The 13719-nt window shown below is 42.9% G+C and overlaps 1 protein-coding gene across 1 annotated transcript in view; it reads right to left on the bottom strand.

Annotated features, from left to right (window-relative positions):
• The window catches only part of PRKDC (protein kinase, DNA-activated, catalytic subunit), a 4917417-nt gene that overhangs the window by 2379231 nt on the left and 2524467 nt on the right, over nucleotides 1–13719 (bottom strand). Inside the window, exon 28 of the mRNA XM_044065724.1 lies at nucleotides 13044–13252. Within this exon, the coding sequence (XP_043921659.1) occupies nucleotides 13044–13252 (209 nt within the window). The remainder of the gene's footprint in view (nucleotides 1–13043; nucleotides 13253–13719) is intronic.

The raw sequence follows: 13719 nt of genomic DNA, 5'->3' as shown, positions 1-13719 counted from the left end.
TGAACTTTGGCACAATGAGATAAGTATTCAGTGCGGACAAGTCGAGAATAGGCATCCATTGTTTTTCTTTTCTTGGAACAAGGAATAGTCTGGAATAAAATCCTTGGCCTTGTTCTGAGAGAGGAACCTTTTCTATAGCATTCATTTGCATTTAGCTGGAAATTTGTTTCAAAGCCTCTGCCCTTTGATTCGGTGGCAGGTCTGGCATGCCCTTTCTTTTTGGTAATGTGTGGAAATGAAACCTGTATCCTTTGTCTATTATTTGTAGTGTCCATTTGTCCCTTGTAATACTGTGCCAATTTTCTGAGAAAAAAAGAAAGCTTTCCGCCCAAAGGTGCTTCCAATTGAGCCCTGGTTGGCGGTATCATAGTAAAGTCATTGAGCCTGTCCTTGTGCAGCAGTTGAAGGTCCTGCATTACCTCTCTGGTTGGGAGGCTGCCATCCTCTGTAGGAGCCTCTAGCTTGCCCTCTACCTCTGGCACGCCTGTTCTTGCCTCTCTGAAACCTCTCTGTCTGGAAGGCCAATTCCTGCTGAATCTTGGTGGTTGTACTTGGAGAAAATCCTTGACTGTTTGTACGGATTTTGCCTTTTCTTCAAATTTCTTTAGGACCTCCTGAGCCGTGGAGCCAAATAACTTTTGCTTTTCCAGAGGAGCATCCAGCAGCTTTGCTTTAACATGGTCTGGCAGAGATTGTTCCTTCAGCCAAGCATGCCTACGTATGACCGCCAGTCATAGCTGACCTACATGAAGCTTCCAATGCATCATAACCACATTGCAAGAAATGGTTGCTAACCTGTTGTGAGTTATGTACCAGATCCTGAAGTGACTTGCGGTCTAGGGGGTCAGGCTTAGACAGTTTTTATGCAATTCATCTAACAAATACTCTTGGTACTGTATCATATGAAATTGACAATTTAATGCCCTCATAGAAAGAGTAGCAGAAGTATACACTTTTACCCCATCTCTCTAAAGCTCTGGACTCCCTTTCAGAGGGGAGAGGATTTTTAGCAGTGGCAGCTGCAACCCCTTTAGGGCCCTGGGAAATAGTTTCTGGATCAGCAGAGTGGGCCTTGTAAAGGTAAAGATGTGAGTCCGGGACCCTGTAGTACCTATCGGGTTTGGCAGGAGCCGGAGGGAGAGAATCAGGTGTTGTGCTAGAGTCAGAGTACACATCATCAATGACATTCAAAACAGGAGGAATAGCTAAAGGCCTATGCTGAGGCAAATGTAAAAAGGTCCTTAATCTTTTCCCTGGAATCAGAGAATTCCTGGCCCTGCCATTGGAAATGCTCTCTCATGGTGTGTAGTGTCTCCCCAAAGGAAAACTCTTCAGGAGGGGAGGCCGAGGGAATAGATTCCTCTGCATCAGAATCCTCGTAGGGAAAAAGCCTCCTCCTGGTGGTCCGAGAGTACAGCCATCAGAGGCCTCATCTGAGGAGTGGGGATCAGAGGGCTCAACCCTTTTGTCTGGAGGAGGTTGAGAGCCCCTGTCCGGATGAGGTTGAGAGCCCCTAATTAAGGAGATAAGATCCTCTGCTAAGCTTAGAATCTGTGAACCAGTAAAGGGTCCCTGAGGGATAACCTTGGGAGGCAAAGCTTTTGAGAGTTTAGCAGCTTTAGCCCTGGAGAATGCCTTAATGGACATGGACGAGGCCTGGTTGCACCACGTGCTGGTGTAGATTTGTCTAAAGGAATGGTGTCGGAAGGTTCCAGGACACCAGTTTCTGTTGGAAATTCAATAACAGACTCAGCCGGGCCTCCGGGACGAGACAGTCGGTAGGGAAGTACCAAGGACTCTGTTTCAGCCGAGACCGAGACACTCACGTAGGCCTGGCGTGGTTTCAGCGAAACCGCGGCCCGTGTCGGTCCTTGTCCTTCCGCTTAACTAAATGAGAAGTCGAGTCTCCGGCCGGCATCTTATAACAAAAACTAGCCCCAAAAATTCCTCTGCATTCTCACCCCGTCTAAGATGTAAAAGGAGTTAGCACAGGCTGAACAGGCCGAGACGTCGTGGTCTGGGCCTAGACAGGGTAGGCAGTAAGAGTGGAAATCCTTATGAGGTATTTGTTTCCCACAAGTTAAACAATTATTAACTTTATCTGACATCGGCTGAGGCAAGAAAGAGTCCCCAATGGGGTACTTAGCTTTTTGAAGTCTTCGGTAGCTGAATTACAGGAGCTGGCCGACCGGCACTTGTGAACTGCTTCTGCTTCGGGCACCACGCGACAAGAAAGACTGAGGAAGATGACGTCGGCTGATGCTTTTATACCCCAGGCGCTCTGACGTCGGGGAAAGTGTGACATCAGCCGACGCTGGACCCAGACTTTGGAATCCGGCCGACCAAAGGGCTGCCTGAGGCAGGACAACCCATATGTGATGACTGCAGATGCATCCTTGAAGGATATCTAGATCTTCCATGGGATTCTTGTAAAGGTGCCTATAGGTGTCTGGCATCTTATAGTTGTGGTCTGACTTCCTTGGAGCAGTGGGTAGGGAATCAGGCTGCAAGAACATGTCAAACACATCATCCAGTACATATACTGGAGAAATCGCCAAAGGACTACGTTCTGGTAGGCTCTGAAATTGCTGATAGCCTGAGAGAACTCTCTGGATTCTCATTTGAAGGACTCTTTCATTCTACATAGTGTGCCCCCAAATAAGAGGTCCTCGGAGAGAAGCAGAAGGCAAGGTGTCTTCAGAATCTATGTCACGGTATTGGTGGGAGGGGAAAGTGCCCTCATTTACCAACTCCTCTGCATCAGAATTATTGGAATGTGAGCTCCTATGGAGAAAGATGCCCCTTTTCTATTTCACAGAAGAAGGTCCTGCCTCTGGTTCTTTTTCCAGGGAAGGCTGCTTGGAATTCATAAGAAAACATGAACTTGTGAGACAGTCTGAAAAAGTCTGGGAATGTGACCTGGGTTGAAGAGGCTGACAACACTGGCACCATAGACTGAAGCAACTCTGGTTACTGCTTTGGCTTAAGGGGCCTGGGTTTGGTTCTGGCAGTTGGCAAAGCCTCAAAATATGGATGACTGTCCAAGGTCTCAGACAGCTCCCCCAGAAGGAGCTTCCCTTCTTGTAGTTTGAGGGATTCCAGTCCACATCCTGAATCAAGACGGATGCTTTGGAAGCTGCAGCCAGATAAGTGGCCCAAAACCTGTCTAGCACTCACCTGGTTTCCAGCTAGCGAGGATGCTGAAGAGGCCAATAACATGGTGGTCTCCAAAGAGGTCATGTCAGAGTGCTCTAGTCCAGAATTTGCTTATGTTGGTGGGTTGGGAATGCATCTCACCTGAGATAACTACCTCAAACCAGGAGGGTATCTTCAGCCTTCTTAAACTCCTCCTTCTGGAGCTTTTCCTTCTGCTTTTCTTAGGGATATCAGTTTGGGGATAGATGGATGACAGCATGCCTAGGCCTAGCAGTGGTATCAAACAAGTATCGTTGAAGGCAATTGGCCCAATACTAATAGTTTGCTTGTTGATAAAGACAGAATTAGCAATGAGGAACATTTGTGCCCAAGCAAAAGGACAATAAGAGAGAGAAAATCATTGTGTGGAATTAGTGCTCAACCTTTACAAGAGGCAATTACTTTCACTGGCATCAACTTGCAGCAAATATAGTACCAAGCAATAAAAAGCAGGTTCCTAAACAGTGTATATAGATTTTCCCACTGTCTCTGGTCTTCAGGCATAACTGACAGACTGATGGTGTTCTGCATCAGTCAAGACTACCAAGAAAGAACTGAAAATTGTATTGGCTAACAAGTCCTTTGTACCATAAATATTTTGTCGGTCAGGGAAGGCATCTGCCAGCTGGGAGAGCGTGAAATTCTCTGGTATTCGGGGTTGACCATGGACTCCTGCAGGGAGGAATTCTCAAGATTCAGTGCTATAACAGCGACTGCAAAGAACATCAGTGTGTTCGCAAACTTTACAGGGGTACTTTCCTGCATATACAATGATATTAGCATTTTTTTTTTTATTAGCAAATCCCTTCAATTGGAAATGACAAGTCTACATGTGCAAGCAATTAATCAAGAAAAGTATAAAACGTTATCTGTGTGATATGTACAAGAATATTATAATTAGTATTGAATGTGGAACTGGCAAGCAGCACTGTGAAACTAAATGACATCCGAAAATGTGATAAATGAACAGATTTGCAAAAAGTTGCCTACCCAACAGCCTTTGTACTTCAATGCATTAAATATACATGCACAATTTAGGAACTTCCAAGATGGCTGCACACTGACCAGCACTCACTGGATGCCAGCAAAAAAGGAATTAGGAGAATATGAGAGAAAATCCAGTCACTGAACTAGCACCCCAACTCCTTGCTCATAGTGAAAAGCAAAAAAAAAAAAAAAAACTGCACAGCTCTTCAGCTGGTCATGGCAGACTGAAGCAAGTGTCTTTCCCACCAGCAACAGCACAACAATGTTGCTTTCTATACTGGCATTTATGAAATGTCGGTACAGAAAAATGCAGGAACAGCATTCAGGTTGCACCCTCTAACAGGCTGAGCCCCAGGGCACAATTGCTACGCTTTTGAGAAAATCTAGAGAAAAACAAGAAAAGAAAACTCTAGCTGGGAAAAATCCTATAACTGTTCAACAAAAAATCAGTTCAACTTTTGTCCTTCTTACAGGAGATGACTTCCAGTAATGCAGAGGGAAAAAATGAAATGCAAAGGTGCTTAAAATAAATGACACATAGAACTATATTAATGCAAATAAGAAAAGGCTGGAGGCATTTGATGAACTGATAGCACTGCAAAATCACTGGATGAAATGAAGAAGAGAGTGGCAGAGTACAAGGTTTCTGAAGGAATTGTTTCAAAAAAATAGTAGAGAAAGAATACAGAGCTTGCAGATAAAACATGACATTTTACGCCAAACTATAGAAACTAGAAGGAACAATTTGCATAAATTTTATGTAAGTACAAATGCGTACCTCAACATATGTTCCATGGCACGATGTGTTACTTGAAACAGCACATCATGTGCAAGCTCAAAACCTGGTCATGAGAAAGCAGTCAAAAAGTACAGTTGTGTACACTTACCATAAATGTAGATGTTCGAGTGTCTTCACTGTTGCAGTCATGACTGTAGGGTTCTCCCCTACTGGCAGGCAGTCCTCGGTCGGCCAGAATCCCAAAGACTGGGTCCGGTGTTGGCTGCTGCTCAGCCATGCTCCCTGACGTCAGAGCGCCAGGAGTACAAAGCTGGCAGCCGACGCCATGTTCTCCAGTTTTTATTGCCCCAGATGTCAGGTGTTCCAAAATGAGTAAAATCCCATACCCTTTGCAAATACACCTCAGAAGAAGGGCGAAGAAGGGAACCACACAAAATAAAAAATAAGAGGGGACAGGAGGGAGGGTAACCCAGACTGCAACAGTGACGACACTCAAACATCTACATTTATGGTAAGTGTACACAACTGTACTATGTTCATCATGTTTCACTGTTGCAGTCATGAGTGTAGGGTTGAATCCCAAAGCAGAAGAAAAGAGAGGTGGTCATAAAGTAGAGGGGGTGGCTAAAAGGCCCTGCAAGACTGCAGAAGCAAAGCCTGCCCTAGACTTAGAGTAGAGAGGTAGATTGTAGTGCTTAGAAAAAGTATGCACTGAACTCCAAGTTGCAGCTTCCAAAATGTCTTTGGTAGGAACTCCCCTGAGGAAGGCAGCTGAAGTGGCAGCAGCTCTGGTAGAGCGAGTCCTTATACTCCCTGGGATTTGCTTTCCATCTGATTCCATGAGCAATCCATTTAGAAATGATCTGTTTTGAAATGGCTTTACCTTGGGAACTTGAAGCATAAGAAACAAACAATTGCTCTGATTTCCTGATGTCCTTGGTTCTGTCCAGGTAAAAAAGTAGTTGTCTGTGTACATCCAAGGAATGCAAGATCCTTTCCCCCCTAATTTGAGGAGTGGGGAAAAAAGTTGGCAGGTGAATAGTTTGATTTAAAGCCACTTTGGAAACCACCTTAGGCATGAAAGTAGGATTAGTCCTTAAAGACACCCTGTCTTGATGAAAAATAACATAAGGTTCCACAGCCATGAGAGCTTGCAACTCCAAAACTCTCCTGGCAGAGGTCAGAGCTAACAGGATGGCTGTCTTCCAAGACAAAACCTTGATGTCAGATGTGGCAGCAGGCTCAAAAGGAGGTAAAGTGAGTTTTTCCAAAACATAGTTGAGATCCCAGGCAGGAATGGGTGGAAATCTAGGGGGCCTTAAGTTCTTAGCTCCTCTGAGAAACTGTCTCATGAGCTGGTGAGAAAAGATTGGAGGGTCTGTATTATAATGAGCAGAAATAGCAGAGGCATGTATCTTTATGGAAGAAAAAGAAAGGCCCTTATGTAAGAGGTCTGTCAGATAAAGTAAAATCAGAGGAATGTTAGGAATAAGAGGATCCGAATCCTGAGCCTGCATCCAGGTGCAAAATCTTTTCCATTTTCCTGCATAAGATTTTCTAGTGCTAGGACGTCTGGCTTCTAAAATGACATCCATAACCTGCTTGGATAGAAGAGAATGAATCATAGACCCTGGATTAACCAGGCAGAGAGTTTTGACATGGGAGTGCAGAACTTGACCCTGGTGTTGGGACAGAAGGTTCGGAGTCTGAGGTAAAACCCAAGGGGGCTCCAGAGAAAGGTTTTTCAGAGTTGGGTACCAAAACTGTCGAGGCCAATTTGGGGCCAGTAAAATTATCATCTTGGGCTTGTCCTGTTTGATCTTTAATAACACCCGTGGAAGAAGAGGTAGAGGCGTGAAGGCATACCCAGAGAGGTTTCTCCACCTGAATGATGGTGCATCCATTTTCCAAGCTAGTTCGTGGAATGTCCTTGTGCAAAATATCTGTAGTTGATGACTGAGGTGGGATGCAAAGAGGTCTATGTGAGGACATCCCCAGACTGCTGTAATCATCTTGAATATTTCTGTGTCCAGCATCCATTCGTGTGGGTCTGACAGGTTCCTGCTCAGACTGTCTGCCAGGATGTTTTGCTTCCCTGGTAGAAACTGGGCTTGAAGGTCCAGTTTGTAAGCTAGAGCTATGTTCCATAGATTCATGGCTAGTCTGCAAAGGGGATAGGAATGTGATCCCCCTTGCTTGTTTATGTACCACATAACTGTGGTGTTGTCTGTCCGTATCAGTAGTTGTCCTGGTTGTAAAAGATTCCTGAAGGCCAATAGAGCATTCTGAATGGCTAACATTTCCTTTAAATTGATATGCAGGAGCTTCTGATCCTTTGTCCAAAGGCCCTGCAGACAGTTGCCTGCAAATGGGCTCCCCATGTATAATCCGAGGCGTCCGTGGTAGTATGACTGGCTGGAGGAAGACTGAAGGCCTTCCCTTTGTTTTGAGTACATGCCTTGGACCACCAAAGGAATTCCTTTTGAAGACAAGGCAGGACGATAACCTGTATGTCTAAACTGTGGCAATGCTGAGACCATACACTTTTTAGGTACCACTGTATTTTCCTCATATGTAGTCTTGCATATGGTATGAGAAGGATGCAGGAGGCCATGTAACCCAAAGCCTGCAGGAATTTCCTTGCAGATAGCTGAGTTAATGATGCCAAGGTTTTGAAAGTTGAAGCCAGCTGTAATTGTTTTTCGTATGTCAGAAATGCCATCTGGGTTTTTGTGTTTAGAAAGCACCCAGAAAAGTTATCTGTTGTGAGGGTGTCAAATTTGACTTTTTTATGTTTACAGTGAATCCCAGGAACTTGAGAAGTTTTTGAACAAATTTTAGATGCCGGAGTAAGACATCCTTGCTATCTGCCTGAATAAGACAGTCGTCCAGATAAGGGTAAATTTGAATTCCCTTGAGTCTGCAATAAGCTACTACTGGAGCCAGGCATTTGGTGAAGACCCTGGGTGCAGTAGACAATCCAAAGAGCAGCGCAGAGAATTGATAGTGTCTCAATCCGGCCTTGAACCCGAGTTATTTTCTGCACTCCTGCCTGATGGAAACGTGTAAATAAGCCTCCTTTAAATCCAAAGTTACCATCCATGCATTTTTGGTCAACATTGGAAGTAGCTGCTGTAGAGTAAGCATCTTGAGAAAAGTGTTCAAGACTGACAGATCCAGAATGGGTCTCCATGAATTTTGCTTTCTGGGGACTAGGAAGAGCCTTGAGTAAAAACCTTGTCCCATTTCTAAAAGTGGGACCAGTTCTATGGCTTTCATAGCCAAGAGGGCTTCCACCTGGTTTAAGGCCTCTAACCATTGATGTTTTGGTAGATCCGGCCATCCGCTTGGTCTTGGTAGGGTATGAAAATGGAATGTGTAACCTCTTGAAACCACATCCAGAACCCACTTGTCCTGGGGTTATATGAGTCCAATTTAGGTAAAAATGAGAAAGTTTTCCTCCGAGAGGGGCTTCCAGGCAAGAAGTTCCTGCAGCCCAACAGGGGGAGTCATTGAGCCTGTTTTCTATGACCTTGTGACCTGTCCTCTCCTCCCCTAGGGGTGGAAGCAGTCCACTGTCTTGATCTGTCAGAGGCTTGCGTTTGGGGCCTTCCTCGGGAGCATCTGTATCTACCCCTCTGAGGCCTGTCTGAATTGGGAAAGGACCAATTTTTAGTAGGCCAATTCCTACTAAATCTGGGTGGCTGTACTTGTAAGAAATCCTTAACTGTTTGCATGGATTTTGCCTTGTCCTCCATCTCCTTTATCACCTCTTCAGCCTTTGATCCAAACAAAACATTATGTTGAACAGGAGCATCCAAAAACTTAGCTTTTACTTGATCTGGCAAGTTTTGTTCCTTTAACCAAGCATGCCTTCTAATGACCATGCCACAGGCAGCAGCCCTACAAGAAGCCTCCAAGGCATCAAAACCACAGTGTAAACCATGCTTCCCTACTTGTTCAGTAGCATGCATTAAGTCGTGTAATTCCTTATCATCTGCACAAGCAGAAATAGAAGTTAGCTTTTGTTTCAAAACAGACAAAAGAAATTGCTGGTATTTCAGCATATGAAACTGACAGTTTAAAGCCCTAATAGATAAAGTTGCAGAAGTGTACACTTTTTTGCCCCATCTTTCTAAAGATCTGGAATCCTTCTCAGTGGGAATGGGGTTTTTAGCAGAAGCAGCCTTAACCCCCTTAGGGCCCTGAGAAATGGTTTCAGGATCAGCAGTAGGATTCTTGTATAAAAACTGGTGGGAATCAGGAACCCTATAATATCTGTCTGGCTTAACAGGAGCTGGAGGAAGAGAGTCAGGAGTTAAGTTACCCTCCGAAAAAGCATCATCCAAAATATCCAAAACAGGAGGGATAGCCAGGGGTCTATGTTGGGGAAGAAGAAGAAAATCTCTAAGTCTCTTCTTAGATTCCGAGTACTCCTGTCCTCCTCAGTGAAAATGTTCCCTCATTTCATGTAAAGTTTCCCCAAAAGAAAAATCCTCAGGGGGAGAAGCTGAAGGAATGGATTCCTAAGCATCAGAATCCTCATAAGGAGGAAATTAATAATCCTGGTCAGAAGAAGAAACTGAAGAAACAGAAGCCTGCTCAGAGGAGTCACAATACAATTCCTGCCTTGGCCTTTTGTCTGGAGGGGGATGTGAACCCCTAATTATAGTAAGTAAGTCCTCCATCTTAAGTAACTGTTCCTGAGACTTGGGTCCCGGATCAGAAGAGGCCTGGGCTGTAGTCTTTGATTTGGAAGGAGTCTTTGCCTTTGTCTTTGCCTTTATCAGAAGCTGAGTAGGCCTGAAAACCCCTTTTAAAGCCGGTACCTGCACAGTGGCTCCGGACCCATCCGAAGGAGCATTGTCCGAAGGTCCTGCAACTGAAGTATTCAAAGGCCTCATTGGCTCCTCGTTGGGAGTCCGTTTCGGCCGTCGGTTCTGAAATGGCCGACGACAAGAGCTACAAAAGCGCCTCACTGATGACTGCCGAACCTGAAGCTGGCTCTGCTTGTACAATATCGTCTGATTTGGACCTCGGAGGCCTGTCTTTATCCTTGCGCCATTTGTGAACTCCGGTAGCCGGAAGCGTGTCCGACGACATTTTGTAATTAAAATGCCTACCGAAGTAATGAAATGCAAAATTGTACCTTTGTTTAATAGTACGTTGATTAAATCTGGCACAAAACCGACAACTAGCTACATCGTGGTCAGGGCCTAAGCAAGGAATACAGTAAGAATGAAAATCCTTATGAGGCATTTGCTTCCCACATGAAATACAATTATTAACTTTTCCTGACATCGGACTGGAGCAAGGAAAAAAGTTTCCCCAACGGGGTACTTAGCTTTGAGTAGGAGTAGAAAGTCTTCAGACTGAAGTAAGTTTAGAAAAAATTGTCAGGAGTCAGCCGACCGGCACTTGTGAACTGCTATCACTGCACGGCAAGAAAGACTGGAGAACATGGCGTCGGCTGCCAGCTTTGTACTCCTGGCACTCTGACATCAGGGAGCATGGCTGAGCAGCCGACGTCGGACCCAGACTTTGGGATTCTGGCCTACCGAGGACTGCCTGCCGGCAGGGGAGAACCCTACAGTCATGACTGCAACAGTGAAACACTATGAACATCCGATACTAGTAAACCTGCAGTCATACAAACAGAAAGGGTTGCTCCTGACAAAACTGTCAGAAAGGTAAAGTATTAATATTGCAGAAACGTTACTTATGGAAAACATATCTGTCAACCTCTTAAAACAGGAAATCTGGACAAAGCAAAGATTATGGGGGACAAAGGCCCAAAAATAGGGACAGATTTTAACTATTGCTCTTATAAATTTAGAAAGTTGTTAGAATTAGAATAATAAGTTTTGTATTGGCATGCATTTTCTGAAGGATACTGAAATTGAAATGTCTCATTACTTAGTGACTTCGATACTCAATGATTTTCCAGAAAACCACACGTTTTACAATGAACTGATTAAAATTACGAGGCAGAAATCTGGCCACTGGAAAAATGTGGATAGTTGAGAGGCATGATGGAAAATGATTATTAAATGTACACCAAGCTGAAGATAAACTTGTTTATCCCAGCAATCAGAGAATGCCAAAAGGCAGGTGTGAGATTCAGGCTGCTATATCCAGTTGTATCCAGAATTTTGTTTCCCTAAAGGATCAAGGACATGTTTTTATAAATAACAGACTAAGGAGGAAATAAAGTTTATACAAGAGTGAGCCAGGAAGCAGAAGGGACTGTGATTCACATTCTTCAGACAAAAAAACTCAAGACACAATCCAGTTAAGAGTCCATATAACGTTGTGATCTTGGGCTGCTGGTGTGGGGGAGGGGTATAAAACTGTCCTGATCATATTACATGTTGAATTAAGATAATTGCCCTTGTTTTTACAGGGCTGGGTGTCTAGATTAATGTCCTTGGTTTAAGCTATAGATGATTTTATGTAAACAGGTATGAAAAATAAATAAAAAATAATGAAAGACATGACAAATTTTAGGTTTCTTGCAGCTACAAATTGATTAGCTTGCGTTTCTTCCTTTAGTAAATGCTTTATTTGGAGAGCAGCAGTCTGCAGCTTGTAGGCAGCTGGACATGAAGTCTGTGCATTGTGTTCTGAATGAAGTTTACAAACATTGTTTAATGCATCTGCAGAGGTTAGCTATTTCTCACATTGCTATGACTGCTTTTACTTGGAGAGTAGCTGTCTGCACGTGCAGACAATTTCATCATAAGATTTGTGAGCTCTCTTTTCTGAGAGCAATCTAACATTTAAAAGGTACATTAGCAATCAGTTCAGTCTAAAAAATATAGTTTGAAACTGTGGGAAGTGAATACACAGAAGCCTCCCCAGCAGTCGTAGCACTATAATGCATTTCATATAATACTGTACAATTTAGTTTACCTTTATTTAAAGGCAGCCAGTGCATTTTTACATTAGATCTAAAAGTTAATATTTACTGAAGGCATGCAAGCTTTTTTTTTTTTTTTTTTTACACCCACCAGTGGGCAGATGAGCTATGCTAGTAATCAGACATTTCCTTTGAGTTTGGACAGCAGACTTAAGGCTGCATTCTCTCTCCCCACATTGCTAATTAGATGCCTCTAGCACCCAGCCAGGGTTAGTGAAACCCAGGCTGCTGTAGGAGTAGTCAGGGCTCTAGGTAGTACATCACTGAAGCTAATGAGCTCAACTAGTTCAGATTTTAGCTAACAGATGAACTAAGTGGCAGTTAAGTAAGGAGGGATCCCTGTTAAAGTTCAAGAAAAGTCCAAGATAATGAACTATAATCTCAATTACAGCAGTCATTACCTAAATTTCATTTAGGTTAAACTGGCTCAACTATTACAGTATTCAAAGGCTAATGGGTCTGAAAAGACCTTAGAAAGTATGCAATCAAGGAAACAGTACAATGGAAGGGAATGAGTGTGAACTGGACATAGAGAGAATGTTGTTTGTACCACCACCAAATGAGATGATGTCCTTAGATCTCAAGTTCCTAAGCCCTAGAGAAGTCCTGTCTTGGTGTTTTAAAATAATACCTTTTAGAGGAAAAAAAGATGTAATGATGCTTTCACTGTCAAAAAAAAAAAAAAACAAGTAGTGCTTCTTCAGTTAATTTTGTACCAATCAGGGATCTCTGAAACATTTACAGGTTACAAGTGAAGTGATGCTATTAAAAAGCTGTAGAAGGGACAAGATTGCAAGCAGAGCCTGAAAAGAGCAGGAATGTGTGCTGCCTGTCAAGAAAGATTTTCCGATCCAATCTACATATTTTGAGTAAACTTTTACAATATTTCTGTAAGGAAAAAAAAAAAAAAAAAAAAAAGACTCTCAGCTATGTTAATTTCAAAGAAAACAGACACAAGTATCAAGTTCTGCATCTGGTGTCTAATGGAACAAGATGAAGGATACATGAATTCTCTAAGAGAGCCGTTCATCAGTGGCAGGTTTATCATAAGGTCACAGGAACATAGATCTATAATTTTACTGTCGCACACTTAAGGACCTGTTAAGTGTACACATCTCATACAATGAATTCTGCGTCCTAGGCCATTTGAGCATAAAATGTCACAATACAGTAACTTAAAAGCTTAAAAACATGAAAACGTACCTCTTCAGTGTAATTTTGTTTCTGGTTTTATTTTCCAGTGCTTCCTTGTATGGTGACATTATAAGCGCTTTCAGCAATCTGACACAAATTTCTGGGAGATTTTTCATCACTTCTACATCTGCCACATTAAACCCAATGCTTGAAGGGTCACACACTGTTAACACAGTCAGTTCCAGGAAGCTGTCATTCAGGAGATCCTTCTCTAGAATCTATTAAGAACAAACAGTAAAATTAAAAAGTAGCCAATTTAGCACGGAAGAGAATCAATCAGTCTTGTCCACACAAGGATAAGTATCCTTAAACACAAATCAGTTTCAGAACAAATCTGGAATTACAGCTATTCAAGCAGTTTGCAACATTTTCAAAAGAGTAAAAAAAATCACATTTAAAGTGTACTGAACACTTTCTATACAACTTCACCACAAAAATTAATTTAAATTGGAAATGAGCATGATCACCCACTGAGGTTATCTCTTTTTTTTATTAATGATGTGACAATTACAATAACAATCCTTGCTCCTGATGACTTCACCTGCAGCCAGTATCTGCCCTGTGAGAGATCATATTGAAGTTTGATATGACAGAGTTTCACAATGGGGAAAGAAAAGAAATCTGTGATACTACAAGTAAAAGTAACTGAAGACTATAACTATAAACTCGATAATCCATCTCATTT

Source organism: Protopterus annectens, chromosome 3.part0, assembly GCF_019279795.1.
Source record: "Protopterus annectens isolate FY-2018-M chromosome 3.part0, PAN1.0, whole genome shotgun sequence".
In the NCBI taxonomy this organism is placed as follows: domain Eukaryota; kingdom Metazoa; phylum Chordata; order Ceratodontiformes; family Protopteridae; genus Protopterus; species Protopterus annectens.
The sequence above is the reverse complement of the archived record's forward strand: the minus strand, read 5'-3'. Positions and strand labels throughout refer to the sequence as shown.